This window comes from Hippocampus zosterae, chromosome 7 (assembly GCF_025434085.1).
Source record: "Hippocampus zosterae strain Florida chromosome 7, ASM2543408v3, whole genome shotgun sequence".
Taxonomy (NCBI): Eukaryota; Metazoa; Chordata; class Actinopteri; order Syngnathiformes; family Syngnathidae; genus Hippocampus; species Hippocampus zosterae.
The window spans coordinates 4,408,825-4,435,393 of record NC_067457.1 but is presented as its reverse complement, the minus strand read 5'-3'; the positions used below and the strand labels follow the sequence as shown (position 1 = coordinate 4,435,393).

Sequence of the window (26,569 nt, the reverse complement as noted above, 5' to 3'; positions counted from 1 at the left end):
TATGTGCTTATGAAGAATAAGGATAGTTTACAAAAGCATATACACTACACTGATGCGAAATTCCCAATTTTGTTGATAGCTTTTTCCTTTTGCAAGTCATTAACCCCCTTTTCCCGTGGTAGGTCTTATGTTCTCATTATCTGTGACGTACAATTATTATTATTATTATGGTTATTATTATATATTCAGCGCTGGGTCCGTTTAATTTTTTGGAGCTCGCCGTGTTTTCCTCCCGGCTAGTTTTAGGTGTGACACACTCTGCTGTCAAAAACAGGAAGTAGACTGTGTAAACTGTGTCTCCTCTTGTTTAGTGGCATTCTTTTTCTCTGCTGTGACACAACGACGTGCATACGAAACTGTTCATTTATGCGCTACAAGGTGAGAGTTTATTTCCTTTTTCCTCCAACAGTTTTGTTTTTGGTGTTTTTTTTAATACGCTTTGGACGTCATTCAGCACACCGGAAAGTCTTGCTAGCGAAGCTTACGTGCAAAAACGTCCTATAAGATATACAGTATTGCTGCTGAATGTTTTACTCGTTGCACGTTTTCTTTGCGGAAAACACTTGTTGTATAAGTTGTCGTTTTACTTATAATGATGCGCTACCCATAAAGTGCTTGTTTTGCTTCTGCAGGTGAACGGCATGCTTGCAACGCAATTATTAGCGCAAAGGAAATCCAGACAAACGTGACACTGATGCTGATGATTAGGTAAAAACTGATTTTTATTTACTGCACGAGGCGATCATGAAAATAACCTGGTATTATTTTACATTGACTTATTAATATTATTATTTTTGTCTTGCAGCCCCAGAATGGCATCGGGAATGCAAGAGAAACAGTTCACAGCATGTCTACTCAATTTCTTTGTTTATAATCCCACATTTGGACCGCGGGAAGGAGAGGTGAGCTCGGCATCTCAAATGATGTTTAAAATTTGCACCTGAACTAGGTCCCGTTATTCTAGCTTTGCCTGCGTGTTGATAAGTACTGATGTCAGGTGATGTTTTTTTTTTTAAAATCACATTAGGAAGAGAAAAAGATACTGTTTTATCACCCCAGCGACGTGGAGAAGAACGAAAAAATCCGAAACGTGGGCCTTTGTGAAGCTATTGTCCAGTTCACGAGGTGGTTATGATGGAAGGGATCAATTTCAATAAGATATTAATGATGTCTAGAAAAGTCGCTAATATTTGTGTTCTTATCTAGAACATTCTGCCCAACAAAACCAGCAAAATCCCTGCACACACAGAAGAACCGACAGTTTTTCTTTGAGCCCGAGGAAAACTTTTGGATGGTCATGGTAAATTGTTAAATCTTTCCTCTGGTTTCCAGGAATGGAATGCGAACCATTTACCTTTCCCACTTTTTTTTTGTGTCCCATTTATTGCTCAGGTGGTTCGAAACCCAATGATTGAAAAACCAAACAAAGATGGAAAGCCTCCCACGATTGAGTACCAGGAAGAGGAAATCCTCGTGAGTGTTTGTCCTCTCTTTGAATAGTATCCGCTTCCAAGTTGTTCACCGTGCTTCCTGCGCCCCCTTCAAGGACACCGTTTACGGCGCTGTGGTGAAGCAGTGCTACAGCATGTATAAGGTAAGCGCTGATATTTTTCCAAAATATTTTTTTCCCCCTCCTCCATTGAGTTCTAAGCGTCTCGTCACATTCATGTTGGACAAAGATTCTCAAAACATTGTTTGTGATGACTTTCCTTTTTGCTGCAGCTCTTTAACGGTACCTTTAGTCGAGCCATGGATGCCGGCGGAGTGGAGCTGCTTACTCAGAAGCTTGAAAAGTTCTTCTACAGGGTAAAAAAATAAATAAAAATCACGAATGCGAATAATTCACTCCACTATGTTTGCGCTGCATTTTTATCTTTGTCTTCCAGTACTTGCAGACTCTCCACCTGCAGTCCTGTGACCTGCTGGACGTCTTTGGCGGCATCAGCTTCTTCCCGCTGGACAAAATGACGTACCTAAAGATCCAATCCTTTGTCAACCGGGTGGAGGAGAATCTCAGCCTCATCAAATACACCGCCTTCCTCTACAACGACCAGCTCATCTGGTAACGAGACGGACGCTTTCGGCTCAGCTCGCGCCGCTTCTGCGGTGGGTGTCGCATTATCTTTTTGTGCGCGGCAGGAGCGGCCTGGAGCAAGATGACATGAGGATTCTGTACAAGTACCTGACCACGTCGCTGTTCCCCAGGCACTCCGAGCCGGAGGTAAAGAAAAAGCTGCGTGTGCTCTTCAGGTGCTGAGGATGTTGTCCGTCCATACTTAACACACGTGCGATGCGCATTTCTCCCTTCTTTGAATTCGTTCCACCCGTCTCCAGTTGGCTGGCAGGGACTCTCCTCTCAGGCCGGAGGTCGCAGGCAATTTGTTGCATTATGGGAGGTGAGTCCTGAAACCGCCGTTGGGCACATTTGCTGCTCTAATTGAGTTAAATGCGTCAATGACATCGTTCATTGCAATAACGACTTTATTTGAAGGATCGTGTAGCATACTTCCACATGCTGTTCTCTTCAGGTTTTTGACAGGCCCGCCCAACCTTAAAGACCCGGAGGCCAAATTCCGCTTCCCCAAAATATTTGTGAGTGCAGAAGATGGCCACGAGGAGCTGCACCTGATTGTCTATAAGGTAACCTGACGGATGACGTGCCGGTGCCGTTCGTGTCGAAGGGGGACATTTGGAGCATTTGCGAGATGAACCCTTTCAGGGACAGCGGCCATGACAGTGGACAGTTTATCACGGTTACAGGATATGCACGAAAGGGTTATTATATCAAATAAATGGCCGTGTACGAATTAGACGCTAATGCTGTAAAGTGAAAGCGATTGTGTCGGCCAAGTAGGAGTCATGGCGATTTTTACCGCATTGCTCTCTTTAATAATTGATTCTTGAATATTTTGCCACGCGTCTACGAATGGATTATCCCTCTTCGTCCCGCCGCACCAAAGGGATGTTCATCAAAATGACTTTGATCGCGTGAGCGGATGACGTCGGTGTGAAATATGTCCAGCGCTCGAACTCAGGAGATGGATTTTGGAGGATTAGAAAAAAAAAAAAAAAAACGAGGATGCACATCCCTTGAGCCTCAGCGCGGCAATGTCGTTTCGAACCCGTGTGACCTTCTAACTGGGTTTGACCCGCTCTCTTCCAGGCGATGAGCGCCGCCGCCTGTTTTATGGTCAACGGTAAGCGTCAAATCGCACAGTCCCGACCCACAGATTATGGCGTTGTCAATAAAGCGGCTTTTCTCTCACGCCGACTTTCCACACAGCTTCCGTGGACATGACGAGGGAGTTCTGCGAGCAGTTGGACGGCCTGGTGGGGCCGCAGCTCACCTTGCTGGCGTCTGACATATGCGAGCAGTTCACCGTCAACCGCAGGATATCGGGGTTCGTTGACGCGTGCCGTTTTTTTGACGCTCGGACGTTGCTCAACATTTCAGAAATGTCCTCGTGAGCTGACTTCTTAACGTTTGGCGACCTTGACTGATCGGAAAAATATCACGGCGCACCCCTCGTTGAAAAAGTCATGTGTTCCTGAAGCACTGATTTGATGCATTTGTTAAAAATGTACAGACATATTTGAAGTTTGTATTTCGGTTCAAAGTAATGGGGGCGGGGGGGGGGGGGGGGGGTAACTTACTGCTTGACTGACCAAGAAAATTGCTGCGCGTGATTGGCTAGCAAACTCATCCAAAGAGAATCGATAGGCGTCAGCATTGAAGCACGATTTTATGCAAGAGGAGCTATCGACCAATTATTGATTGTCCACGAATGAACATTCTTTTCACAAGGCCAACATTTCTCTTTTAAAAAGAGAAATATTTCAGTGTACCAACCTATATCGAGCTAAACAAAATTAGCGCATCATGAAGCATCAGGGGCGGCCCGGTAGTCCAGTGGTTAGCACGTCGGCTTCACAGTGCAGAGGTACCGGGTTCGATTCCAGCTCCGGCCTCCCTGTGTGGAGTTTGCATGTTCTCCCCAGGCCTGCGTGGGTTTTCTCCGGGTGCTCCGGTGTCCTCCCACATTCCAAAAAAAACATGCGTGGCAGGCTGATTGAACACTCTAAATTGTCCCTAGGTGTGAGTGTGAGTGTGAATGGTTGTTCGTTTCTGTGTGCCCTGCGATTGGCTGGCAACCAATTCAGGGTGTCCCCCGCCTACTGCCTGAAGACAGCTGGGATAGGCTCCAGCACCCCCCGCGACCCTAGTGAGGATCAAGCGGCTCGGAAGATGAATGAATGAATGAAGCATAAGCGCCGTGCATGTACGTACACACTCGGGAATCAATGTTACATAAACGGCTGTATTGAGTAGTTTAAAGTGCTTGGCTTTGACGGCTGTCGTGTTTCCTAAATTAGCCAAAATTTAGCTAATTTCTACACTAGTAATTTCTTTTTTATTTTTCATCCTAATTCATCTCGGTGTCAGCCGTCAAGCGTCCATCTGCCCGAGCGGGTTGCTTCGGATGCATCCGTGACTGTAATCCAAGCGTCGACTCGACTCAACAAGCCGCTGAATAAATAACGACGTCCCGCATTTCTTTTCCGCCGCCTTCCCTGATTTGACCGCCGTCAAGTCTACCGCATCAGTGACTCCGTCCTCATTTTACTTGTCCCAGCGGCTATAATCCTCCAGAGTGACTTATCGCTGTGTATAATTCATACATACTTGACCCACGGTGGCTTTTGTTTTTTTTTAAACTGCCGTTACATTTAACTAACTGACTCAAAGCTGACATTATAACTGCTTGACAGAAATGACTTGCACAAATCATTTTCCTCGAGCGTGAAAGGACAGCCTCGTCACAGTCGAGCAGCGCGATTCCAATTTCATGACCGATAGCCGTTTTTCAAATCTTTTTGGCTTGTGTCCGCCATGTTGCACCCACAAAGGCCAGAGAAGGAGCCCCAGTTTAAGTTCATCTACTTCAACCACATGAACCTGGCAGAGAAAAGCACGATACACATGAGGAAAACGGCCAGCGTCTGCCTCACGTCTGTCCATCCGGACCTCATGAAGATCCTGGGGGACATCAACTGTGACTTTGCCAGGTACGCCAAATGATGTTGAAATTTGCTGATTGCAAATCCAAAGTAATGCAATGCCCCACGTTGAAAAGAAGTGAGTCAAATAAATGTTTTGGTGGCTCTTTCAGAGTTGATGAAGACGAAGAGATTATAGTCAAAGCCATGACGGACTATTGGGTGGTTGGCAAAAAGTCTGACCAGAGAGAACTGTACGTGATCCTCAATCAGAAGAACGCCAACCTCATTGAAGTCAACGGTAGGTCGGCAGCAACATTTGCGGCATACCCACTGTCAGACGTCCATAAACAAACTTGTCTGTCCTTCCTCTTTCGCAGAGGAGATGAAGAGGCTTTGCGCGACACAATTCAACAACATCTTCTTCTTGGATTGATGGAATGAGCACAGAGACTCTTTGACCGCACGACCAACTGTCAGCGTCGCAGGGTGTCACGGCAGCATCGGTCTCACGCAATAGTTGCACTGTAAAAAAATAAAAACAACGAAAAGATTTCCCATTGTTTTTTGTTTTTTTTTAAATTGAACTTTTTAAATGTTATTCCCTTTTGTAATTACGTGTACTTGGAATTTTGTCATGTCGTTGTCAAAAAAGATTTCAGCGCGTCTTTCATTGAACACCTTTTCTGTGTCTCAAACTGGTGTATGCATAACTGCTATTTCAGCTGGCTTTCATCCCCAATCCCTTTTTGACTATCATGTCAAAACTTGTGGTTTGTAAACAACGCTACTAAATTTGAATAAATTATGTAATAATTTTGCATACTGTCAGAACCCTGTGTTTATGAGTATTTGTTTACCCTTAGTTAGGACCAAAATAATGTTGGAATCATTTTGTGTGACTTTTCTGATGGACCTCTGACATGTTTCCCGTTTGTTTGTCTTTGGTTATTTCGTTTTGTGTATGTTACTTAACATACTGTTAAATAATTTTTAGTTTATAAAGCGGAAGTGGAGAAGTTGAGGCGCCAATGAAAAAAAAGCAAATTTTCGACGTCCAGCCAATTGGAATACTGCTAAAGAATTTGTATAAAGCGGAAGTAGAGAAGTTGAAGCGCCAATGAAAAATCTGCAATTTTTGACGTCAGGCCAATCAGATCGCAAGACTAAATTCAAATAGTTATCCGCACATGTTCGCTTGAAGTCGTAGCTGGGCGTTTACTGTGATTATTTTCAAATTGTTTTTCTCTTCCTAACCAAAAGGTAAGAGGAATTTAATCATCATCAATTGTTTGCAAAACGTTAGTTTTCAAGGTTCCACTCTCTCTTCGTAGCCTCCTGAACGCTATCCATCGTAAGGGGCGGTATTATTGTTAGCTAAACCGTTCGAGACTGTGCACATTGTTTTCAGTTGCCTTTACAATGATGTGTACGACCCCAAATTTGTTTATTTGACCGACAATTGCATGTATGTGTCACCTCTTGGTGAATCGATACTATATCCGAAATGATAGCAAAAGTACTTTTATGTTTAAGTAGGCATACCGACTGTATAAACGAAGACTGAGAAACGAAGCCGAGCCAAACGTAGAGAATCTGAAATGTACCGTAAAAATCGCCAGGAGGAAAATACTCAAAGTACAGACACCCACAATATATTTTGTAAATCCTGTATTTGTTTTGACCCTCTCCCCCTCCACTCCCCTACTGTTTACTACAGGTGTATCATCACCATGGATCGCCAATTTTCTCATTTGCGCCGCCGGGACAGCAGTGTGGCCATGCTGAGGGTGAAAATGTCCCGCAGAATCAGTCAGAACCAGAAGGAGAATCGAGAGCGGGCTGTGGATGCACGAAGGCAGCTGGACAATCTCACAGAGCAGGAAACTAATCTGGATAACTCTGCTGTGACCAACTCGCCAGCAATGAAAGACGTCACAAACGTCAAGGAAAAATCTGCCAAAAGTAGTTGTCTCCATCTCACACACATGCATTCATGATTGAACCCTCGTGTTGAGTGCCAAGGTGCACCTCATGATTGATAAACTTCCTTCTCTTCAATGATATTTATTTGCAGCCAAGGCCTTGGAAGAGAAGCTGAAACAGCTTGCTCGCTGGAAAGAGAGAAAGGCCCTCCAGAAAGAGAAAGTAAAGCAAGAGAGGGAACGGAAGGGAGTGTTTAAGACTGGCCTGTATCGTCCGCAAGACACGGTTTTCTCCCGGCCTGCGCTACCGGCGGCCTCAAAAGCAAAAGAGGTTAGCGTGACCACCTCGCCCAAAGTCAGTTGAGAGTCTTCGGCTCATCTGCCGCCCTAATGAGGATTAAACACCGTAAAAAAGTTAATGGATCGGGTCTTGTAGTACCTTGACTTGCAATTCTACTTTTTCTATCCTAGACCAAAACAAACGCGGCTCCATCACAAAGCAGCAGAGTCACCCGTTCAATGAAACAGCAGCAGCAGCAGCAATTGCAGAAGGTGTGACTCGATCTAATTTCACATTTTTCAAATGCTCAGATTAGAGTCGTTGCTCACACAACGTTGCGTCATCGTACCTTTCTTGTGCCTCACTCTGCGCAGCCTCTAAAGACGCTCCGTTCGAATACGGCCGCAAAGAAAGGTACGTTCTTATTTTCCTAAAAAGGAAATGATCAAACAAAATACAACTTATTGGGTGTTTGGAGTTTCTAAACAGTTTCATGTGACTGCAAATCTTTTTAATTGCCCTCTTTTCAGATCCAACTGCTCCTCAAAGACCGACCAGGGCCATTTCTGTCAAAGCAGCGTCAGGTTTGCATAAAAAAAATTGAAATTTGTGCCGGTGACTACCGCAAAGCAGTTCGTCAAACCTATTGCGCTTGTTCCCGCAATCTCATTGGCTTTCCCGATTTGTTTCGTAGCGGGGACCGTTGGAAGAGGCCACTCAACCAGATCGGCTAACGGGACTGTGACAGCGCCCCCTGCAGTCCAAAACCAACCAAAGGACACATTGCCAGGTATGAATTGATGACATGCCAGGCTCCTTTGCGACTTTAAATGGAGAAAAATGGCATTGATACTCATTTCGCGCAGATCAGAGAACCACAAGGAGAAGAGCCATTGTTTCCCCTTTGCCACGGGCCTCTGCGAGCCAAAGGAAAGACGCAGGTGCGCAATTGTGGCGTTTTGGTCCCCTCCTCGAATGAGACTAATTGCTCTATTATGCGTCTTTTTGTAGCCGACGACAACCCGGCCGAACATCCGCTCGTGACCCGAGTGAGTATTTCTGACGCACGTCACGCTTTGAAAAAAATGGAATGTTGCTTTTTCACCAGCAGTCTCTCTCTCGGTTCTTCTCGCAACTTTCTTTTGAAGCAGGATAATCCGGCGCCGGAGGAGGAATTTGAGAAACTCAAATTGGCGACTCGCTCTGAGGAGGGGACCGCCGCGGCGGGCCAAGGACGAGTCGAGCCGCCCTCTTTCGCTCCCGAGGGCTTCGTGTTCCAGGCTCCCGCCGGCTTGGAAGCCTTCTCTTTTGTGCCCCTCACACCTCGCTCGGCGGATCGCTTCCTCGCGCCGATGTCCGCGTCGCCGTACTTGACGCGCTCGCAAGCCAAACTCGAACGCGAGCGTCAGGCTGAGCCACGCCGATCCTCTCCACGCCGCTCTCCTCCTCCTCCTCTCGCGGCGGGTTCTCCGATGCCGAGCAGCCCCCTTCAACCAAAGCGTGATGTGCCATATTTCAGGTTAGCTTGTTGAATTTAAAGTTGTTGAAATCTTAAAACGCTTTTCTCAATTTGTGGATTTTTTTTTTTTGTTGTTTTACGATCCCCAGGTCACAGCTGGCCAACGAGTCGGACTCATTGACATCTCTGTGTGATCTGTGGCAGACGAGAGTGGAAGACGAGTCCATCCCTGAGGAAAGTGAGTGAAGGCACCGCCCCGCGCGGGTTCGTTATCGGCGCAAATGAGACGACGCCCGCATCGCCTCCGTGTGTGTGTGTGATCAGTGCGAGGCCGCCTGCGTACAACCGTGGGCCAGGCCAGGCTGCTCATGAAAGAGCGTTTCAAGCAGTTCGGCGGCCTGGTGGACGACTGCGAGCTGCGCCGAGGGCCGAAGCTCACCACCTGCGGCGACCTGGAAGGCTTTTGGGACATGGTTTACTTCCAAGTGAGTCCTCCGTACGAGTGCCGTCGCTCGTTTCCAAATGGCGCTGAAAGATGACCCGCCGCTCTTTGCCAGGTGGAAGACGTTCGCGGGAAGTTTGACGCCCTCAAAGAAGCCGAGGCGCGAAACTGGCTGGAAGAAACCAAATCGCCGTCACCCCAGCAGAAGAAAACGGTCAAGGTGACGAAGTGAAGTCCCGTTTGAGGGTCACCCTGGTTGCGCGGTAAATGTAAAATTTTTGTTTTAAAAAAAAAAAAAACTTTTGTCACTGCAGAAACCCGCACCAGCGCCAGCCAAGCCAACAGGAAGCAAGGCGGGGGCAAAGTCCGGCCTGGCAGCGGTGAAAGCGGCCATGAGAGCTCAAAAGAAGGCGGCCGAGGCCGCAAAGGCCGCAGGTGACGCCACCGACGGCGAGCCCCGCCCGCCCTCTCGAGGAGCGCCGCGTCGGTCTGACGTTGTGGTTTTTGACGGGGGCTTCTTCTGTGTGGAGAGCCCAGCCAAGACTCCCGGTAAGCCTGTGAGAAATTCCGCGGCGCGGTGTGGCAAAAATACTCAAATCATGCACTATTTTTTTTTTTGTTCCGCCCCCAAAAAACTTGAAATGTACTAAAAATGCTCCCCCCTCCCCCTATATATTATATAGAATATCTGTTTCCATAACTTAGCAATGTAAAAAAAAAAAAGTACCGGTAGATCCCACCACCGCCGACCTCTCACACTCCCAACTGTGGACAGCAGGTGGCGTGAGGCGATCCAGCCGCCTGAGTGCCGCCGCGCCGCCGCACGCCTCGTCGCCCCTCCCCGACTACTCGACTCCAAGAAGGGTCACTCGTCGCTCCCTCGCATTGGGGCAGACCGTCGGAAGCCCCGCCCAGTCCACTCGGACTCCCCTCTGCCGCCCTGGCGACCGAAGCTCCAAATGTAACTCCGAGCCGCTGCCCGTGCAAAGAGAAAATGCTGACGCCCCCGCGCCTTTCTCACTTCTTGTGGACGCACCTTCTGGGGGGGGCCAGCTGGAAGCTCTGCAGGAAGACGGTATGATGATTTTTGATGATCACTTTTTTGGGGGGGAGGGGGGGATCACTGCACTTCAAGTATTGGTGCACTCTTGGTTTAGTGTCGAACAACAAAAAGTTTTTTTTTTCACCCCTTCACAGTTTTGCTCACCGTCACCAAAGAACCTTCTCCGTTAACCCCACAGCCACCACAGGTTCAAACTTTTTTCTTTCAAATTGACGCAAGCCTCGACCGTAACTTGCTTTTCTTCATATTCGCATCATGTTTTTTTTTTTTTTTTCATATTTTACAGGCCGAGACAGCAGAGGCGTCCTTGTTTCTATTCACGCCGAACCCCAAGGACAGGATCCGGCAGTCTGTTTGCCCCCGTGACCTCATGTACTTCACGCCACCGCTGTAACTATGCATCAAATCTCCTTTTTTCATTCTGTAAAAGGGCAACCCCCCCACCCCCTCCTCCCCGCCGCCTCAGAAAAATAGTTGCCGTTTTATTTTTAAAAATATTGTAACTTGTTTTATGATTTACCCTCAATAAAATTGGAGTCCAAAAAAGGAGTCTTCGCGATATAATGAAACACTTTTTTTAATAAAATATTTTCCAAGCCGGAGCGTCAGAATAAGCGCAGAAGGTCGACGGCGGGGAAGAAAATGCGTTTGAAGAAGTGGTGGATCTTATGACTCCAAGCATCCAGTTCGCGGTCTTGGGCCAGCGTTTGTTGCCACTGACGTGCTAGCGCTAGAAGAAGTCAAAAACATTGAGAAGGTGCACGGGAAAACCTTTTACATACTCGCTGGAGGTTTTGTGAGTACACAAACCTGAGGATGATCGAGACGGTCCTATCTTGGGATAAGGACCCGTCATCTGTTGAGCAAATGTCATCTGGCCTGTTACTGTAACTTCTTGCGCCATACAATTAAATATATCTATAGATTTTTTTTTTTTATGTTGTCAGTGTTTCTTACAAGTAAAAACCTCTGACCTGCTGACACTTCACCTCGCCGCAGCCAAGAAGCACCTCAAAAAATTCCAGGAACGTAATCTGTAGCGTCAGGGAAAATCCGTACGTTTTAGTCCGTATACGTCAACGATTCCACTGGACAAAAAGCGTCTTGCCTCATGTTCCATGCAGGCGGACCGGTTGCCGGGATCCAGGGTCTCTGCGCAGATGATATCGATGACCCTCACGATGGTCAAATCGTTGTCATAAAGATGGAGATCCTAGCGTGGGGGGGGGGGGACAAATGCTTTAGAAACTACAGGGATGATTTCCTCGTGGCATGAATGGCGTTAACCTGATACAGCCACAGTATGTGGCGATTTGTCATGGTGCTGTCATCCCTGGGTGCTTTGTTGACCCTGCAGTAGGCCCGGTATACCTTCCAGCATTTCACGAGGAAGTCCACGGCCACAATTGTGCGCTCTGGTGGCTTAAAAAGGAAACCTTCGGGGGGGGGGGTACACCTCGCAAAGGTCAATCTCAATTTATGGACAGACCAGCGTTCTCCTGTTTGTGATGAAAAATATAACAGAATATTCCATCCATGTTTGATTTCTTCTTCCTACCTTTTACATTCTTGGCATTCGGAAATATATCATCAATCAATAGTTTAGCGAAACACGCAGCCAGAAGGTGATTTGATGACCTGCAACAAGAAGAGTAAGTCGTCATCCCTTCAGAAAATGACTCCTGCTAGGGAGAACTTTTTTTCCCTCCACCGAACATTTGAACTTTGCAGCTTTGTAAAAACTTTGCGAGGGGATGAGAATTGGGGAAGGAAAAAAAAAGCCATGTCTTACTCCATGTCGTCGTGGTAGATGTGGTAGGCGATGATTAGGAGGCAACTGAGGAACCGACTGAGCATGATGGGAGTAAAGGGGGAGTGAACCTCCGCTGGGTCTGGGTTATCTGACACAAAAGGAGAGTTAATCGGCGACGGCGCGGATCAGCGAACAAGTTAAAATTGGACACTTTGTGTGTGTCGGCCAATCCCTGACGTATTTGCTGTTTGACTGTTGCCGAATACACCTCTCACCCCGTATGAAAAGGTCAAGCTCCGCCAAGGAGACGCCGTGATGGTGGATGTAACAGTCTTTGAGCAGGCGCCACAGCTGCATGCGGGACAGCAGGAAGGCGCCGCCGGGAATCTGAGGTTGGCCGAGTCGGCTGTAGAAACGATAGATGGACCTCAGCTCCGTCTTGTGCCTCAGCAGAACAAACCTCACCTGTGAACATGAACAGGCATGAAGAAATAGCACACCGCAAATTAGCGTTCCAAAGCGAATTAAGGTGGGAGATGATCCAATTTTAATTGATTGGTCCTGCAAATCATTTATTGATGACAAATAATGTATCTTTGTTTTTTCATCTATGCCAGTAAAGTGAAGGGCATCTTCAACGTATGAGTACCACCAACGGTACATTGGCTCCCTCTAGCGGTAAAGGAAAGCATCACAGGCATCTTCAACGCACGATACCGTCAACGGTACGTGGGCTCCCTCTAGCGGTAAAAGAAAGCATCACATGCATCTTCAACGCACGAGTACCACCAATGGTATGTGGGCTTCCTCTCGTGGTAAAGGAAAGAATCACTGACTTGGATGTTCAATGGTACTGATTACAACTTTTTAAATCCAGTAGAGTAGTTGTATTTCATTTAAATACGATGTATTTAGTTCTGTGAAAATGCTTGTTTTCAAAATTCATTCAGGTAACATTTTTATTTAACTTTGAAATGCAATGGCGGCAAAAGCCTCTCATTGTCATTCAAATTGATCATTACTATCTTTAAGAGCTTTTTAGTCACAGATGTGCTCACAAATTGGGCACTGACCTGTTTGTGCTCAATATCTCGGTTTCTCTGAGGTATTTTCTCCAAAATAGAATCTACGTTGACGGTCATGTCTGGTCCAAGAGAAGATTCGTCCGTACCTGATGCGGGAAATGCCCATGACACAAAAAGCAAATTGGAATATTCATCCATGCATTTTTATCTATCTATATAACTATTGCTGATTAAAATGACGTGCAGCGGCTGTTTACCAAATAGGACTGGGGCCTGGTTTGCTGTCATAATGGGGGTCACCATCTTGTCATTAAGGAATTGTCCTTGGAAAACATAGCCGTCCTTGAGAGTAACTTTTCCCTAAAGATAAATACAAAATGGGCGCCCTTTCACCCTTTTTGTAAATATGCGTGGCCTTCAGTTTAACTGATAGCTAGCTGTTTGTCAGTCAAACTGAAGGTCAGTACGTCAAAAAATATCTAACTTGCTCGTTATGTAGCGCGGTAGTACATAGGCACAATTGTAGCTAGCTAGCTAGCTAGATATTATTCACACCGTGAATAATGTCCCATACACATTCATATTGATAATTACATACTGTAAAAAAAAATCCAAAAAACAGCAATGATAAAAACAAGAAAACTAAATATTGAATTCACCTTCCCGTGTTTTTTATTGTCTTGCCATCCACCCTCATAGGTGGCACCGCCAGCATAGTAAAAGATGCCCGGTCCGTGTCTGTAACCATGGAAAAAATTCCCCGTGTACTGATTACTGGGACGAAATTCAGCTCCGGGTTCAGTCCGTTTCATGAGCCACACGTGTGTACCGTGGCCTTGCTGGAGGTGAAGAAAAATTATCAGCTGAATACGGCCCTCTGAAAAGTACTAAAAAGTGTATACGTCATATTTTCATATTCTACCTGGACTCCATCATGCCAGTTACCAATGTAGACCTGTCCCTGATTTAGCCATCTCATGGTGCCATCGCCATTCCTCAAGTTATGCTTCCACTCGCCAAAATAAATGTTACCAGAAGGGTAGCTGTTTGAAAAAAAAAGTCCACACAGAAATGACAAATATTTCAAATTTAGCGACTGCAAGTAAAATAAAACAGACGGAAATCTGCTAAATCTATTCTGGTCGAGTTAACCAAGCATTTGTAATGGTGTTCATTCCTGCCACTGATTATATTCACAACTATAGTCTTACCGCCTTATTCCCCAACCCTCTCTTTTATTCAACACCCAGTTGCCTTTGTACCAAGAAGTCTCCTCCTGGTTATAATACACAGTGCCCTAACAAGAACGAGAAACAACAAGACAAAGACTAGTCATAATCATCATCTCCTTCTTAATGTAATCATATTGACAGTGTTGCCTGCTACCTTTCCGTGCCGCTTGCTGTGATTCCATTGACCTTTGTAGGTGGCATTGCCGCTTTTGTAGGTTCCGTTGCCATGCCTGACGCCATTGCACACGTCTCCTTCATAAGAGCTGCCGTCTGACCAAATGTACTTGCCTTGGCCCATCGGCATGTTGTGAACGAACTCTCCCTGTTGCCGAGAAATGTAACGCATCTTTAGCTGGGTTTTTTTTTTTGGACCCCATTCTAATACAATCCTACCTCATATGTCACTTTGTCAGCCCATGTGAAGACCCCGGTTCCTTGCATGACTCCCATAAAGAACATACCCTTTAAAAAACAAAACAAAACAAAACAATCAATGCTCGATATTCATATTGTCTTTTTCAATTCACGTGATAGGAGGAACAGGTTTTAGGCGGAAAGACAACTGTAAAAATATTTCATGTTAAATGCAAACGCGTTGTAGTGTTGTGTTTGACATAGCAAGATGTTATGACCAGTATTTAATAAGTGAGGCAAACTCACACTGTAGCTCAGTTAAAAAATGTCCTGGAAGATGTGCAAGTTGATTTCATTCGGAAAAAAAAGGTGATGTCTTTAATTTTTAAAATAAATTTTACCTTATAAGAATGACCGCCTTTAAACTTGGCAGTCCCTCTCCCATGGAAGAGCCCATCTCTTGTTTCACCTTCATATCTGTCAGAGACGCCGTGACCGCGTTCATTCCCTGTTGTACTATTCCGTACAAATTAGTAATCTACAAAAGAAAGTTAATTTACCTCTGAAAAGTTAAAACAAAGAACGAAGGCAGTTCAAATAAACCATCGTCGTGCTGCTCGTCGTCGTCGTGATGCGCCAGTTTCGAAGGAGAATAACTTGCTAAATTTGGACTCCCGTGTAGCATCGTGATGTGACTTTATTTTGAAAATCAATAACATTAGTACACCATTGCGTTGTCATTGTTCAAAACAAATGTCCAGTTTCTATTTAACGTGTGTTCAAAAGTGAAATGTGCGTAGTCTGACCCGAATCAGAAAATAAACAACTGGTTTCCGTGGCAACGAGAAGCTACCGTTGCTCCCGCGCTGCATTCAGCGCTGATTGTACGTCAAAAGAGCCGCCATATTGAATGAGGCAAAGTGGAACGATTGGACAGGATGCCTCATTCTTTTGAATATATTCAAATATCGTAAGACTGAACAATGATTTTTGATTGTATTTGGCTTCAAAATATTCGGCAAAATTTTGCAGAAACAAGTTCATGAATTGGTGGCTAATAGATGAACAAAATATTTCTAGTTACTGAATTTGTGTAAATTGATATTGTGGCAGAAAGTAAAAACGTTTCAACACCAGTTAAAAGTAAGTGAGCTAGTTTGGAGAATTCAGATTTTAAAATACGGAAAAAATAGAGTACACATTGTTTGTATGGTATAATAATGTTTATTCGGAAATAAAACTTGAAACATCTCAACGATATTTATGAGTTCAAAAAAATAGAACAGGATTGAAAAAAACTTTGGATTCATCAGGTGAACTTGGCCCTGCATAGTCTTTAAATGGCACTGCTCTTGTTCTCGATCAGTCTTGCGAGATGATGTCCAGGTTGACCAGGTGTCTCATGGTGGGCCTCCCGTGAGGACAGTTCCACGGCTGCTCAATCTCACCCATGTGACCCACCAGTTTCTTCATCTCGCTTGTACTCAGCGCGGTGCCAATCATCACCTAACACAGATTCAGACAGCATCATACGTCAAACTGTAAACTAATCCGACAAAGAGCGGCAACACCCCGGCGCGTAGAAACTCACAGATTTCCGACAAGCTCTGGAGGCAAACATCTGCCTCACGCGTGACGGCCGACACATGACCCCCGGGCTGTCACTCAGCATGAAGATCAGCTCCTCAATGTCCGCTGGACCAAATGTCCAGTTTTTACTCGTGGGCAAAGACACCAACTTGACCCTCTCCATCACCTGAGCTGCATTGACAGCGTGTGTGGAAATTGGTTGAATATGATTACTAAACTAGAAATGTTTTTTTTTAAACTTCCAAATACAAAATCGTGTTCGTACCATCTTCATCGATCTGAAATTCAAAGCCATTCTTTCGAAAAACATCAATGTTTTCCATAAGTATGTTCTTGTTGATTGCGGTGAGGTGAAGTTTTTGAGGGCTGAAAAATAAAGAGTATATATAAATACAATACTTGAACGGCACAATCTACTCCGATCCAATTTGATTGAACAAATATATAGAAATACAATACAGTGTGGGACAAAAGAGGTATAAACCTCAAATCCAGTTCAGGTGTTGTAGGAGGCTTTTCCTGACATTTGTTTGACATACTTATGCGCGAGTTACAAATACAATGATTGTATTATTCATACAATATTGTATTGTATTGATAAAATGTTTGGATTCTTACGCAATGAGTTTTTGCCCTTGGAGCACTGTGTGCTGCTGCAGCATCTCAAAGTTGTATTTCTCATCTGTAGCATGCTGGTCGATCATGAAGATGTCCGAGTTGAGTTTGGTGATGATGAAGCCCAGATTAAACTGCCCCACAATCTCCATTTCTTTGAACATGTCTTTGCTGTTTGGGTGGCGAGAGATGCACAACGGAAGCTCATCAATTTGAAATGTGCAAGACAAACCCTGAAACGTATTACGCTTAATTATGCTATTGAAGGAGAAGTGCTCACTAACACAGATTTTGACTGTAGATTTGGCATAAATAGTGCAGTGTTTTTTTTAGCATCAATACAGTGGACATTGTGCTGCTCCTTATAGTGTATGCACTTTGTCCACCAGAGGGCAGTATAACACAATGTTGTTGCATTTAAAATGTTTTTTACAATGCGAGTCTACCTGATCTCCTTCTTCAGCTCTTCCTCAGCACGTTGGCTTTCTCCCGGGTTAATTTTGGCTCTAAAGCGTCTGTACCGGAGCTCCTCACAGGTTTCGCGCTTCTGCTTTTGGTCCCGTAACCTCTTAATTTTCCCGGTCAGTTCTTGCAACGTAAAATGGAGCGGCACCGCCTTCTTCTGTAAATTGACCGGCGCATCCACCGCGCAGCCCAGATTCTCTTTCTTGGCTCGTTTCAAATCTGGACTCGCTGAGCTGCCCTCACTATGAGTAGTTGCTTCGGGTTGCGAGTGTGACTCTTGGAGTGCTTTGTGGACTTGAGTTGTTGTCTCTGTCAGTGCTTCCTTTTTTAGGCTGGGTTCTTCCGCATCAAAAGTAGGCGAGTGCCGATCACAATTCGGATTATCTGCTGAAGGATTGTTGTCCAAATCGGATAGAAAAACGTCTTTGGAGTTAATATCGGTGCAAGCTGTCCCCTTGCCATACCTGAACCCATCCAGCGCTGACCTCCCCGCTGAGTAGCCTGTTTTTAAATTACGTGCGAGTCCGAAAGGACGATTAACACCTGGATTTCCAGTGTCCTTTAAGAAAGACTTGAGGGTTTGTTGCGCCGGGCCGTGATTGGCAGCTTTTGACGTGTTGAAATTGACACCAGAATTGAGGCTGCGGTGACTTGAAAAAGCAGCTTTCAGACCAGCCAAGTTCAGGGATGACTTTGGGCTGTCAATCTCTAGTCTTGTATTATCTTCAGATTTCCTGTTCTCTTCAGATTGTTTGGATGCAGGCGCTGCAAAAAATTAAAGTCACGGATGGTATTACGGACAATTCTTTCAAAGTTCCCGAATAAAATCAGGCCATCTTACCGCTGCTGGGGATGACAGCGTTGTTTACACTCATTTTATTGACACCGGCTTCAAACATGCTGATGAGACAAGACTTCAGAATGGCCAACAAGAGTTTCTCCTCCTGAAGGAAAATCTGACGCTTGTCTGGGGTTACGTTTACATCAACACACTCTGGAGGGAAAAAAAATGACAGTGAAAACAAACCACAAAAGGTGAAAATCTGCAACATCTGGACCAAATTGAACTAATTCTGTCTCAACGAAGTTCTTTCAGGCCAAGATGCCACAAAAACACCACGTTTTGGTTCATTGAAGCTCCTCAACTCACTTCAGCATAGTTATCGGGCACCATGACAATGGCAAAGCGATACTCACTGAATTTGTTGTATCAAAAAATATTAACAAAACATCAGTGTAGCAAGTGTGTTTTCTCACCAGAGGCAACTTCAATGTTCAAGGCAACAAATGGATACTGATGTCGGTTGTACATATGATAGACTTCGTTCACAAGTTTGGTCACCTGCAAGGTGAGACGAACGAGAATTCAGGTCGGGTGGGAAAATTTCCCACGTTGCGACTTCTTCTCCAGGCCCCGGCAACAAATCCGTTACAAACCTTTTGGGGATCACACGGTCGCTTGTTTATAAAAAAGAATTGCCTGTCCGTGGCGCTTCTTCCCACGCCGTGCTCCGCTTGTGACACGAACCCTGTGATGCTGCCAAAAATGTCTTGATTGTTAATATAAAAAGCACAAGATGCCCAACAGTGTTACTCACTTGAAGAGCTTTTGGGGGAGTTCCGCATTCTGAAGTCCATATTCTTCCAAGACCTTCTCGTTAGGAGGCACGTGCTGAAAGGGGAGAAGGTTCTGTAGCTGCAGAAAGAAAGAAAGTTCAACAAGTCCAACTTCCGTCAAGGATGAGTGCTGCCAAATCCTATTTTTCTCCCAACCTGTTTCGGCCCAAATATAGCTCCTATATTGTCTCTCATATTGTGGCTTCCGCTTGTGCTAACAACTGTGTTGCGCTTCCCTTGTCCATTTTGGTTGGAGCAGGTGAGACGCACTCCGGTGGAGATGATGCAATAGGACTGCAAAACGTGCACCATTTTGGTGAACTCCTGTCGGGTGAACGGCAAATCCATTAGCCTGAAGTCACTCGTCGTCCACTTCCATATTATTGCGTCGCGCGAGAGAGTGACGTGAAAGCAATATCGAACTGGCCTTCTTAATATTGCGCTGGAACTCCTTGTGTCTGACGGGCAGGGTTAGGAAGAGCTGCTGCAGGCTAACCGTGGTACCTTGCTGCCGTGGATGAGGGAGCCGCTGAACCAAGTTGCCTTTGTGATCAAAGACCAGCTTGGTCCCCACGGGGCTGGACTCATGGCACGTCACCACGCTGAGGTCACTGGAGGGAGAATGACAGAGGGATAATGACGCTCGCCGAGGACATTAAAGAACAGTTTCTCAAGGTGGGTCGCGCATTTGTTGCATTCATTTTGTGATGCTTTTTATTTTTTTACCTGAGAGCACATAAAGAGCTGAGGGCTTCACCTCTGAAGCCAAACGTCTCCACGTGGATGAGATCGGAAAAGTCCTTCAATTTTGAAGTATGATGTTTTAACGCTGTGCGACAGTTGAAATGTCATCATTCAAAACATGTTATCAATTAGAATGGACAGATAAACACCTAGATGCGTACTCAAGCCTTCAAAGTTGGCCTCCTCGACTCCTTTTCCGTTATCGGATACTTCCACCAGTTCTATTCCGTGCTCCTTCAGCTTGACATCTGGAAAATTTAGTTGAGTTCCACTGAGCAATGTGCTGAAGGGGCTGAATGCGTACAATTTCAAGCAACTGTTCTTCGACATAATCACACAGTGTGAGGATTTTTACCAACCCTGATCCTTTCTTACCAATGTGGGTGGCCCCAGCATCTATGCTGTTCTCCACCAGTTCTTTAACAGCAGTGGCCAAGGTCAGCACAACCTGCCCCGAGCAGATTTGATGCACCGAGTGCTTGTCAATTGCTCTGATGGCTCCAGCAGGATCCGAGCTACCAAAACAGGCAATTACAACGACTGCACTTTTTTATGCTTCTTCTTACTACAAAATCAAAAATCAACTCACCATGTGTCAGTCATCTTTCAGGAAATGTTATAACTATTTAGCCACTACTAGAACGTCCTGACGTTGTAATGCGAAATAGAAGTGTTAATTCGTAAAACACAGCGCAACAGCAGAAGAAATTATGTTGCCATTATCGACGTTTCATTTTTTTACTCATCTTTCAATGATAAAACAGCCAAACTTAAATTCGCCATGATGTTGTAAACAAACAAAAACGAGCGCTCAAAAGGTACCGCGCAGTGTACAAGGACCGTTGCATGGAATCACTACTGCGTATTATTTGCGCATCGAAACAAATAATAAGAGGATCAAGCCGTGGTAGAAAATAATTGAATAATTCACCCAACTAAAAGAATGAAAATATCAGATATAAATGTTTTAACTAATATCTACATGTAACGGCACGACACCTTCCGCGTGCCGTAGTCACGATTGCGTAAAATCTTGCATTTTGAAAGCGCATGTACCACGATTAGAGCGGAAAATATTAATAAAAACCACGTCCATCATTTCATATCAAAATATGTAAACTGAAATAAAACTATTGTACTACATAAATTATATCCATTTTTTAACCTCTGAGTGTAATGTTTCATCACTGCGTTGCTAACTTTGAGTGTGCTTTTAGGGTGCACGTAAGTGCTCAAGTGGTGAACATACAAATAAAGTCTTGCCAAAGGGGGCTACATATTGCTTTGAAAATGTATTTAAATGTACATTTATCCATTCAAAATCATATGTGCTTGCTTTAGAGTTTCATATTTTTAATGACACCAAATTATATTTTGCAGTGATAAGTTGTATTGGTGGACGGTCCCTTCATACAAGTCGAAGGAAAGATGGCCGCCGACAGGCAGTGCAACTTGTGAGAGTTTCTGCCCAATTTTGAAAATATGCAGCCAAGTTCGTTTTAACCAAGGCAGGTTAGCCTCTGCTCAAGTTAATTCCGATCCTAGGTGATTTATTATGGCCAGTTAACATGTACAGTTTAAGCAGGCTCTTGCGATCGGAGGAATGTTCTAGTAGCAGTAACAAGCTTCTCGTTCCCCGAAGCCATCTGCTTAAAGCCGTTAGTAATCATGACTGCAGCAGCCTGCCAAGTCTTGCCACCGAAGAGGACGATGAAGTACACTTTGACAGTAAGCAGCTTTTCTTCTTAATTGTTTGTCCTGTGTAACGTTGACACGCGTAAAGATAGCAGGAGGTGACAATTCAGTACTAGCTTAAAGCGTTAGACCATAGTCGACCTCTGGGTTTGACATGCAAAACATGCACATTGCTCGCAATACCCTCACTACGACCTTATTTCGGAGACTTGATTAATTTGCTCCATCCTGAGTTGTTTATCGCATCTACAATGGATGTAAATACCACGAATTAAAAACTGAAATTCGGAACGTTTGTCTCAATGTTTTGATCCGACACCAAAGTATGTCTTCCGGATGCAACAAAAACAAAGGAAGGAATACTTTCAGTACTTTCCAATACTTTCAGAGGGGACTGTATGTATCTTAATGCCAAGTTTAGCATTATTATATGCTTGTAGGAGGATGTACAAAAAGTAATTGGCAATAAAATCATCCCATTACATCAGGAGGCTTGAATAATAAATGAATTATTTTCTGAGACAGACCTTCAAGATGGTTCTGTTAAAATATTATCTCATCCTATGCTGCATCCCTGTCTATGTGAGGTGGAGGTTTGGTGGACACTGGCCCTTCAAGATAAGCATGAAGGCTGTGCACGCCCCCATATGTATCAACTAGATGCGTATATTTGCCTTAAAATTGAACAGCATTCGTTTTTGCGCTGCTCTGCTGTCGTTACGGGATCATGGACATAAAAGAAAAAAACATTGTTGAAATAATAGCTAAAGTCATTGAAGAAGGTAAGAGATTTCAAACTTTGATATAACGTGTGTGTATTTGTTATGCCAGTGAGAGATTGGCCAGTGTCAAATCATGGGTGGCCTTTATATCTCCAGTGTTGCTCTTTTTCATAGCAGAGTTCCTAAAATAGAAAAAAAAAGGTCAGTAAGGGTGTACGGATAGCTCTGTTTCCAAACGGCGTGCGGTGCGAGTCAAAGTACCTGCATTTGAATACTCACAAACACTTGATAAGGTTGTTCTTTCTCTTTTTGAAGACGGCACAAATTTCACTCATATCTGGCAGTGGTCTTGCCATGCTCTCAATCAGTTTTCCCCCCATCTCGCCAGCTTCGGACACCGACAGCCACCATGAAGTGCTCATGGCGGGTAGATGCTACCCGTCCGTCCAAGAGTTTGCCTCAGCCATCCCCAACCACCTCCTCCTGGGCTCTCTGCTGGAGCACCTGTGCTTTGTTTACGAGAGTAATCCAGCACGCTCGCGGATGCTATTTAAAGGTACGGACCGCAACGTTGATATAAAATCCTCCCGCCGCCTGAAATTTAGCAATTTTTATTTTGTCTTGTAGTTATTGGCCAGCGCTTGGCGTCTATGAATCTTCTCTCGCCTTTGGCCATAAGCGACGAGTTCAGCACAGTCAGACTCCAACACAACCGGGCCTTCGCCGAGCTGCTAAATGCTGCTAGCTCCTCGCTGTACCCACAGGTAAAAGCAAACTTTTACTCACTGACTCAATCTCACATTTTTGGGTGTGCCTGAATAATCGGCAGCCTACCCGATCTTTTAAAATAAAATCCCAGTGACAATAGCTGGGTATCGATAGTCACTCGTCTCAAAACACTCTCACTTTGCAGGAACAGCAACAGCTTAACGCCAGCGCGCACAATCCTGCAATCAGGTGGAATTTACTTTGAAGTACTTGAAGCATGTCGGAGTGCCATGAAAAGCGTCATACAAATAAAATCTGGTATAATTGTGAAGAGCGATCACCTGTTTTTCCTCCCCCAGGCTGAAGGAAGGGCTGTTTCAAACCCAGACGTCACGTTATCTGAGCGAGTTTGAAGAAGTCGGTCGAATCGGGAAAGGATCTTATGGAAATGTTTATAAGGTGCTTGCTTCCCGAATGTTTTTTTTTGGGGGGGGGGTGGGGGTTGTGAGCTTTGTTCACCACATTTCTATTCCCCGCAACAAAGGTGGTGAACAAACTGGATGGCCAAAGCTATGCTGTGAAGAAGATTCTCATTAAAAAAGTTTCCAAGGAGGATTGCATGAAGGTGAGTGGCCCATCCTAAGTTTTTTTTTTTTTTTTGGTGGGGCGGGGAATGTTGTTTTCGCGTCCAAATATCAGCTCATCAGTGGGGGGGTTCCTGTCGACGCTTGTGCAATAGGTCCTCAGGGAAGTGAAAGTGCTGTCCAGTTTGCAGCACGTCAACATCGTCGGCTATCACACGGCGTGGATGGAACATGTGCAGCCCACCACATGTGAGGACAGTCCTGCAATTTTATTATTATTAGTAATTTTTTTTTTTTTGCTGTTGGTGTGAATGGGAATGCAGTTGTTACCTGCGGATAAATCTGCAAATGGCAAAATTTCTCTCCCAATGCAGATGGAGAGAATCTCCTACCTGAACTGGCGTCGCCTGCTCAAGAAGACATGTAAGACGTTTATACTCGCACTTATTTCCAATTTTTATACCTGAATGTTGCCCTTGCGGTCGACCACGCGGTTGTTTTGTCCAAGCTTCTCTTCCCGTGTTTTTTATTTGTTTTCAACAAATAAAAGCATTAAACCAAAAGTCTAACTCCGAACATGCATCGTCCCTTTTGTTGCAGTTCTGACGAGGACCCCGACAGCAGTAGCTCAAGTTACTCTGTCGTTTTTGAAAGCCAAAGCCAGCCGCAAGTGAATGGTTCTTCAAACGCCGCTGTGCCCCCGAGTCATGGCCCACCCGCCAAGCCGCTCGCATTGACGCAGGAGAAGGGCCAGGGGGTGTGTCCGAACATGATGCGACGTCTCCCCGAGAACTACGTCCCCTGCGTGTTCCTGGGAGGCAGAGGGCCCGCTCAAGCCTCCAAATGTCCCGCCGTCGGTTGGGACACGTCGGGACTGTTTGAGGCGGAGTCCAGCAGGAGCAGCGTTGAGGTCAACAACAACAACAGCCTCTCATGTGTTGAGAAGAAGCGTGAGCAGTATCGGAGCAATCGACGCACGCCGAGTCCCGCTAAAGAGGTACGTGCAATAAAAGCCGTGTCATTTCAGGAGGTCTTTTGTGGAGTCTTTTTTTTTTATTATTATTATTTTTTGCTCCGTCTTGCAAATGATGTGACACATTGAGAGTCCACTTGAAAAGGGTTTGAGCAGTTTTTAAATCTTTAAACTGCCCGCCTTGCCTCGACTTACCTCGCTGAGCTGCTTTAGCCAAACATTCCTGCCAGCTGCTCCTCGCTCTCAACAAAAAAGCTCAGAACTGGGCAGAGTGTTTCCTATCGCTGCTCTTAAAATGAAGTTTGGTTGACGGATAAGTATTCGATTCATCCCCGAGGGTGTTCCGAAGCATTTCTGAATCATGTTATGGTCTCTGCTGTGCACAGGTCCACCTCCACCTGATGCTCTACATCCAAATGCAGCTCTGCGAACGCTCGCTCAAGGACTGGATGACAGAGAGGAATTTGAAGCCCAGAGAGGAGCGCGCTTCAAGATGTATTCGCTCTGCGTCCATTTGATATTACGAATTCAAGAGAACGCGCCACATTTGTTGAACTGAGCGGTTTGAAAGGTTTCCGACATTCTTCCCAGGTCCTTATGGATGTGTGAACGCCGAGCACACGTTCAGTCTGCTAAGAAAGATACTGGAAGGGGTGGAATACATTCACTCGCGGGGAATAATTCACAGAGATCTCAAGGTAAATGTTTTATTGGAGTTTGTGCATCGTATGTTTGGGTTTTTTTTTATTAATAGTGGCACTTGAGGCTAATTCTTCTTTTTATTTCTTGACAGCCAAGGAACATTTTCCTCAACGGTCACGACCGTCACGTTCGCATCGGCGACTTTGGTTTGGCCTGCAGTGGTCTCATACTCGATAGTCACGAAAGCGTCATTGCTCCCCTCAGTGGTAATTCCTCATTGTTTGTCACTTTTGTTTTTAAACACCACAATAGCAAATTTTTTTAGCTCAAACCATTTTTTTTCCCCCTTCAGATTCCCCACATACAATGGGCGTCGGTACATTTGTCTACGCGTCACCAGAGCAACTGAAGAGCCCCCATTATGATTCAAAGGTCTTTATCTGGCCCCCCCCAAAAAACCCAACTTTGCTTAACATTTGTCTTTTCTCTCCTAGTCGGACATGTACAGCATCGGGGTGCTTGCGCTTGAGCTTTTCCAGCCCTTCGGAACGGAGATGGAGCGAGTCCAGACACTCGGGGACTTGAGAGAAGGCAAAATCCCAGACTGCTTCAGCAACAGATGGCCCGTCCTAGCCAATTACATTTTGAAGCTGACCAGTATTGAGCCCAGCGTGCGGCCCACGACCAGTCAGCTTCTCCAGAGCGAACTCTTCTGCAATAAAGATGTGGTATGATTATTGAGTCAAATGTGTTCTCGTATTTCAAATCTTTTCAACTTAATCCAGTTGATTGAAATGTTCCTGTCATATTTTTTTTTCTTCATTCAGGTTATCTGTGGTTTGCAGAGAAAGGTTGAAGAGCAGGAGGAAGAAATCCTTCATCTGAGGAAACAAATCCAGCGGCTCCAATGTTCACACAGCACTTTTCCAAATTGTCAGAGTTGGGAAAACACCTGACATTTTAAAGGTTCATAATGTGTCTTGAATTTACTAGCCTAATTTATGTGTGTGGTCTTGCTAGCGTGTCTCGAAAGGTGCATTAAAAACATGGTTTGTGTCTTTTTAAATTATTGACGTGTTTTAGATTATTGGGCAAAATGTTTTTCCCCCCGTGTTAGCAGTTTGAAAAGCAAATGCATAGCAGACCTTTTGCAGACTCTTTTTTTTCCATATGGCACTATTCTGTACAGAGTTCACATAAGTTACTTTTGCAATTTGCTGTGACACATTTTGGGTGATTATTTCCCCATGAAAAAAAAAGACGGACCTTTGGGGCCGTAATTCCAAAAGGAATGTTTGGATGGGAATGCAACACTACTCACTACTTTCCCCTCCAACAGCATGCTTTAGGGCATTTTTTCCCACGAGCTAGAACATTTTTTAAAAATCCAAGTGTTAGCACAAAACCCTTAGCCCTTTGCTCATAAATTAAAATGACAGGAAAAGCCTACTCGAACATGCTAAATTTCCTGTAGCAGGTATATGCTAACTTCCATTTAACATGAGTTTAAATACGGTTGGTTCATTCTGTACACAGCCTATATACAAATGATTAAAACTTTTAATACCACAAAAACCTGACATTTTGAGCTGGGGTGTGTGGACTTTTTATATATATAATGTAGGTGTGAATGGTTTGCTGTACTGTATGGTAACTGGGATGTGACCCATATGAGGATAAGTA

General features: G+C 44.9%; 5 protein-coding genes across 10 annotated transcripts; 3 read left to right on the top strand and 2 right to left on the bottom strand.

The window, feature by feature from the left end:
- Positions 1–230: 230 nt before the first annotated feature.
- ccz1 (CCZ1 homolog, vacuolar protein trafficking and biogenesis associated) lies at positions 231–5,819 on the top strand. The gene is made up of 17 exons (XM_052069702.1): positions 231–378; positions 633–708; positions 806–902; positions 1,028–1,125; positions 1,207–1,300; positions 1,393–1,473; positions 1,547–1,594; positions 1,723–1,806; positions 1,887–2,062; positions 2,140–2,221; positions 2,335–2,396; positions 2,529–2,640; positions 3,164–3,197; positions 3,284–3,401; positions 4,909–5,067; positions 5,172–5,299; positions 5,379–5,819. The coding sequence occupies exons 2-17, from the start codon at positions 695–697 to the stop codon at positions 5,432–5,434; spliced, it is 1,443 nt and encodes a 480-aa protein (XP_051925662.1). The 5' UTR covers positions 231–378; positions 633–694; the 3' UTR covers positions 5,435–5,819.
- Positions 5,820–6,103: 284 nt separating this feature from the next.
- On the top strand, positions 6,104–10,768 carry dlgap5 (discs, large (Drosophila) homolog-associated protein 5). Of its 2 annotated transcripts, none has more exons than XM_052069645.1 (17): positions 6,104–6,261; positions 6,719–6,963; positions 7,076–7,254; positions 7,395–7,475; positions 7,578–7,617; positions 7,734–7,787; positions 7,898–7,993; positions 8,070–8,144; positions 8,215–8,252; positions 8,355–8,722; positions 8,812–8,900; positions 8,987–9,147; positions 9,220–9,324; positions 9,419–9,653; positions 9,883–10,179; positions 10,302–10,354; positions 10,454–10,768. In XM_052069645.1, exons 2-17 carry the CDS (start codon positions 6,732–6,734, stop codon positions 10,559–10,561), a joined length of 2,211 nt encoding a protein of 736 aa, XP_051925605.1. In that variant the 5' UTR covers positions 6,104–6,261; positions 6,719–6,731; the 3' UTR covers positions 10,562–10,768. The 2 variants fall into 2 exon arrangements, with proteins under 2 accessions (XP_051925605.1, XP_051925603.1); XM_052069643.1 differs by having other exon boundaries at positions 8,352–8,722.
- rsph10b (radial spoke head 10 homolog B) lies at positions 10,767–15,725 on the bottom strand. Of its 4 annotated transcripts, none has more exons than XM_052069666.1 (17): positions 15,092–15,725; positions 14,933–15,008; positions 14,571–14,639; positions 14,332–14,523; positions 14,157–14,242; positions 13,868–13,988; positions 13,605–13,784; positions 13,203–13,305; positions 12,994–13,091; positions 12,196–12,385; positions 11,960–12,068; positions 11,726–11,805; positions 11,455–11,603; positions 11,276–11,380; positions 11,142–11,201; positions 10,978–11,023; positions 10,767–10,897 (listed from the first exon to the last, which is right to left on the bottom strand). In XM_052069666.1, exons 1-17 carry the CDS (start codon positions 15,214–15,216, stop codon positions 10,773–10,775), a joined length of 1,914 nt encoding a protein of 637 aa, XP_051925626.1. In that variant the 5' UTR covers positions 15,217–15,725; the 3' UTR covers positions 10,767–10,772. The 4 variants fall into 4 exon arrangements, with proteins under 4 accessions (XP_051925626.1, XP_051925627.1, XP_051925629.1 ...); XM_052069667.1 differs by having other exon boundaries at positions 14,332–14,499; XM_052069668.1 differs by having other exon boundaries at positions 10,796–10,897; positions 11,125–11,201.
- Positions 15,722–20,791, bottom strand: pms2 (PMS1 homolog 2, mismatch repair system component). Its single transcript, XM_052069632.1, has 15 exons — positions 20,152–20,791; positions 19,938–20,077; positions 19,724–19,810; positions 19,545–19,647; positions 19,246–19,429; positions 18,975–19,142; positions 18,800–18,897; positions 18,639–18,738; positions 18,459–18,543; positions 18,043–18,195; positions 17,183–17,966; positions 16,740–16,907; positions 16,387–16,487; positions 16,123–16,292; positions 15,722–16,037 (listed from the first exon to the last, which is right to left on the bottom strand). The coding sequence occupies exons 1-15, from the start codon at positions 20,163–20,165 to the stop codon at positions 15,894–15,896; spliced, it is 2,499 nt and encodes an 832-aa protein (XP_051925592.1). The 5' UTR covers positions 20,166–20,791; the 3' UTR covers positions 15,722–15,893.
- A 185-nt stretch (positions 20,792–20,976) lies between these two features.
- On the top strand, positions 20,977–26,263 carry eif2ak1 (eukaryotic translation initiation factor 2-alpha kinase 1). 2 transcript variants are annotated; one of them, XM_052069664.1, is made up of 15 exons: positions 20,977–21,290; positions 22,368–22,535; positions 22,607–22,743; positions 22,893–22,936; positions 23,047–23,146; positions 23,232–23,312; positions 23,427–23,520; positions 23,646–23,694; positions 23,872–24,268; positions 24,631–24,739; positions 24,836–24,942; positions 25,038–25,152; positions 25,239–25,318; positions 25,381–25,614; positions 25,714–26,263. In XM_052069664.1, the coding sequence occupies exons 1-15, from the start codon at positions 21,131–21,133 to the stop codon at positions 25,840–25,842; spliced, it is 2,004 nt and encodes a 667-aa protein (XP_051925624.1). In that variant the 5' UTR covers positions 20,977–21,130; the 3' UTR covers positions 25,843–26,263. The 2 variants fall into 2 exon arrangements, with proteins under 2 accessions (XP_051925624.1, XP_051925625.1); XM_052069665.1 differs by lacking the exon at positions 20,977–21,290 and adding an exon at positions 21,699–22,039.
- Positions 26,264–26,569: the final 306 nt, after the last annotated feature.

Excerpts from the sequence above, each read along its gene's own strand:
- ccz1 (XM_052069702.1), top strand. Across the intron at positions 2,641-3,163 it reads TGCACCTGATTGTCTATAAG|GCGATGAGCGCCGCCGCCTG; the intron begins GTAACCTGACGG and ends GCTCTCTTCCAG. Across the intron at positions 5,068-5,171 it reads ATCAACTGTGACTTTGCCAG|AGTTGATGAAGACGAAGAGA; the intron begins GTACGCCAAATG and ends TGGCTCTTTCAG.
- dlgap5 (XM_052069643.1), top strand. The coding sequence starts at position 6,732 with ATGGATCGCCAATTTTCTCATTTGCGCCGCCGGGACAGCAGTGTGGCC. Across the intron at positions 7,255-7,394 it reads CGGCCTCAAAAGCAAAAGAG|ACCAAAACAAACGCGGCTCC; the intron begins GTTAGCGTGACC and ends TTTCTATCCTAG. Across the intron at positions 8,145-8,214 it reads GAGCCAAAGGAAAGACGCAG|CCGACGACAACCCGGCCGAA; the intron begins GTGCGCAATTGT and ends GTCTTTTTGTAG.
- rsph10b (XM_052069666.1), bottom strand. The coding sequence starts at position 15,216 with ATGCTACACGGGAGTCCAAATTTAGCAAGTTATTCTCCTTCGAAACTG. Across the intron at positions 15,009-15,091 it reads TTTGTTTTAACTTTTCAGAG|ATATGAAGGTGAAACAAGAG; the intron begins GTAAATTAACTT and ends CGTCTCTGACAG. Across the intron at positions 14,640-14,932 it reads AAGGCGGTCATTCTTATAAG|GGTATGTTCTTTATGGGAGT; the intron begins GTAAAATTTATT and ends TGTTTTTTAAAG.
- pms2 (XM_052069632.1), bottom strand. Across the intron at positions 19,143-19,245 it reads TCCAGCGCAATATTAAGAAG|GAGTTCACCAAAATGGTGCA; the intron begins GCCAGTTCGATA and ends TTCACCCGACAG. Across the intron at positions 18,196-18,458 it reads GAACATTGAAGTTGCCTCTG|AGTGTGTTGATGTAAACGTA; the intron begins GTGAGAAAACAC and ends TTTTCCCTCCAG.
- eif2ak1 (XM_052069664.1), top strand. The coding sequence starts at position 21,131 with ATGTACAGTTTAAGCAGGCTCTTGCGATCGGAGGAATGTTCTAGTAGC. Across the intron at positions 22,937-23,046 it reads GCGCACAATCCTGCAATCAG|GCTGAAGGAAGGGCTGTTTC; the intron begins GTGGAATTTACT and ends TTCCTCCCCCAG. Across the intron at positions 24,740-24,835 it reads AGAGGAGCGCGCTTCAAGAT|GTCCTTATGGATGTGTGAAC; the intron begins GTATTCGCTCTG and ends CATTCTTCCCAG.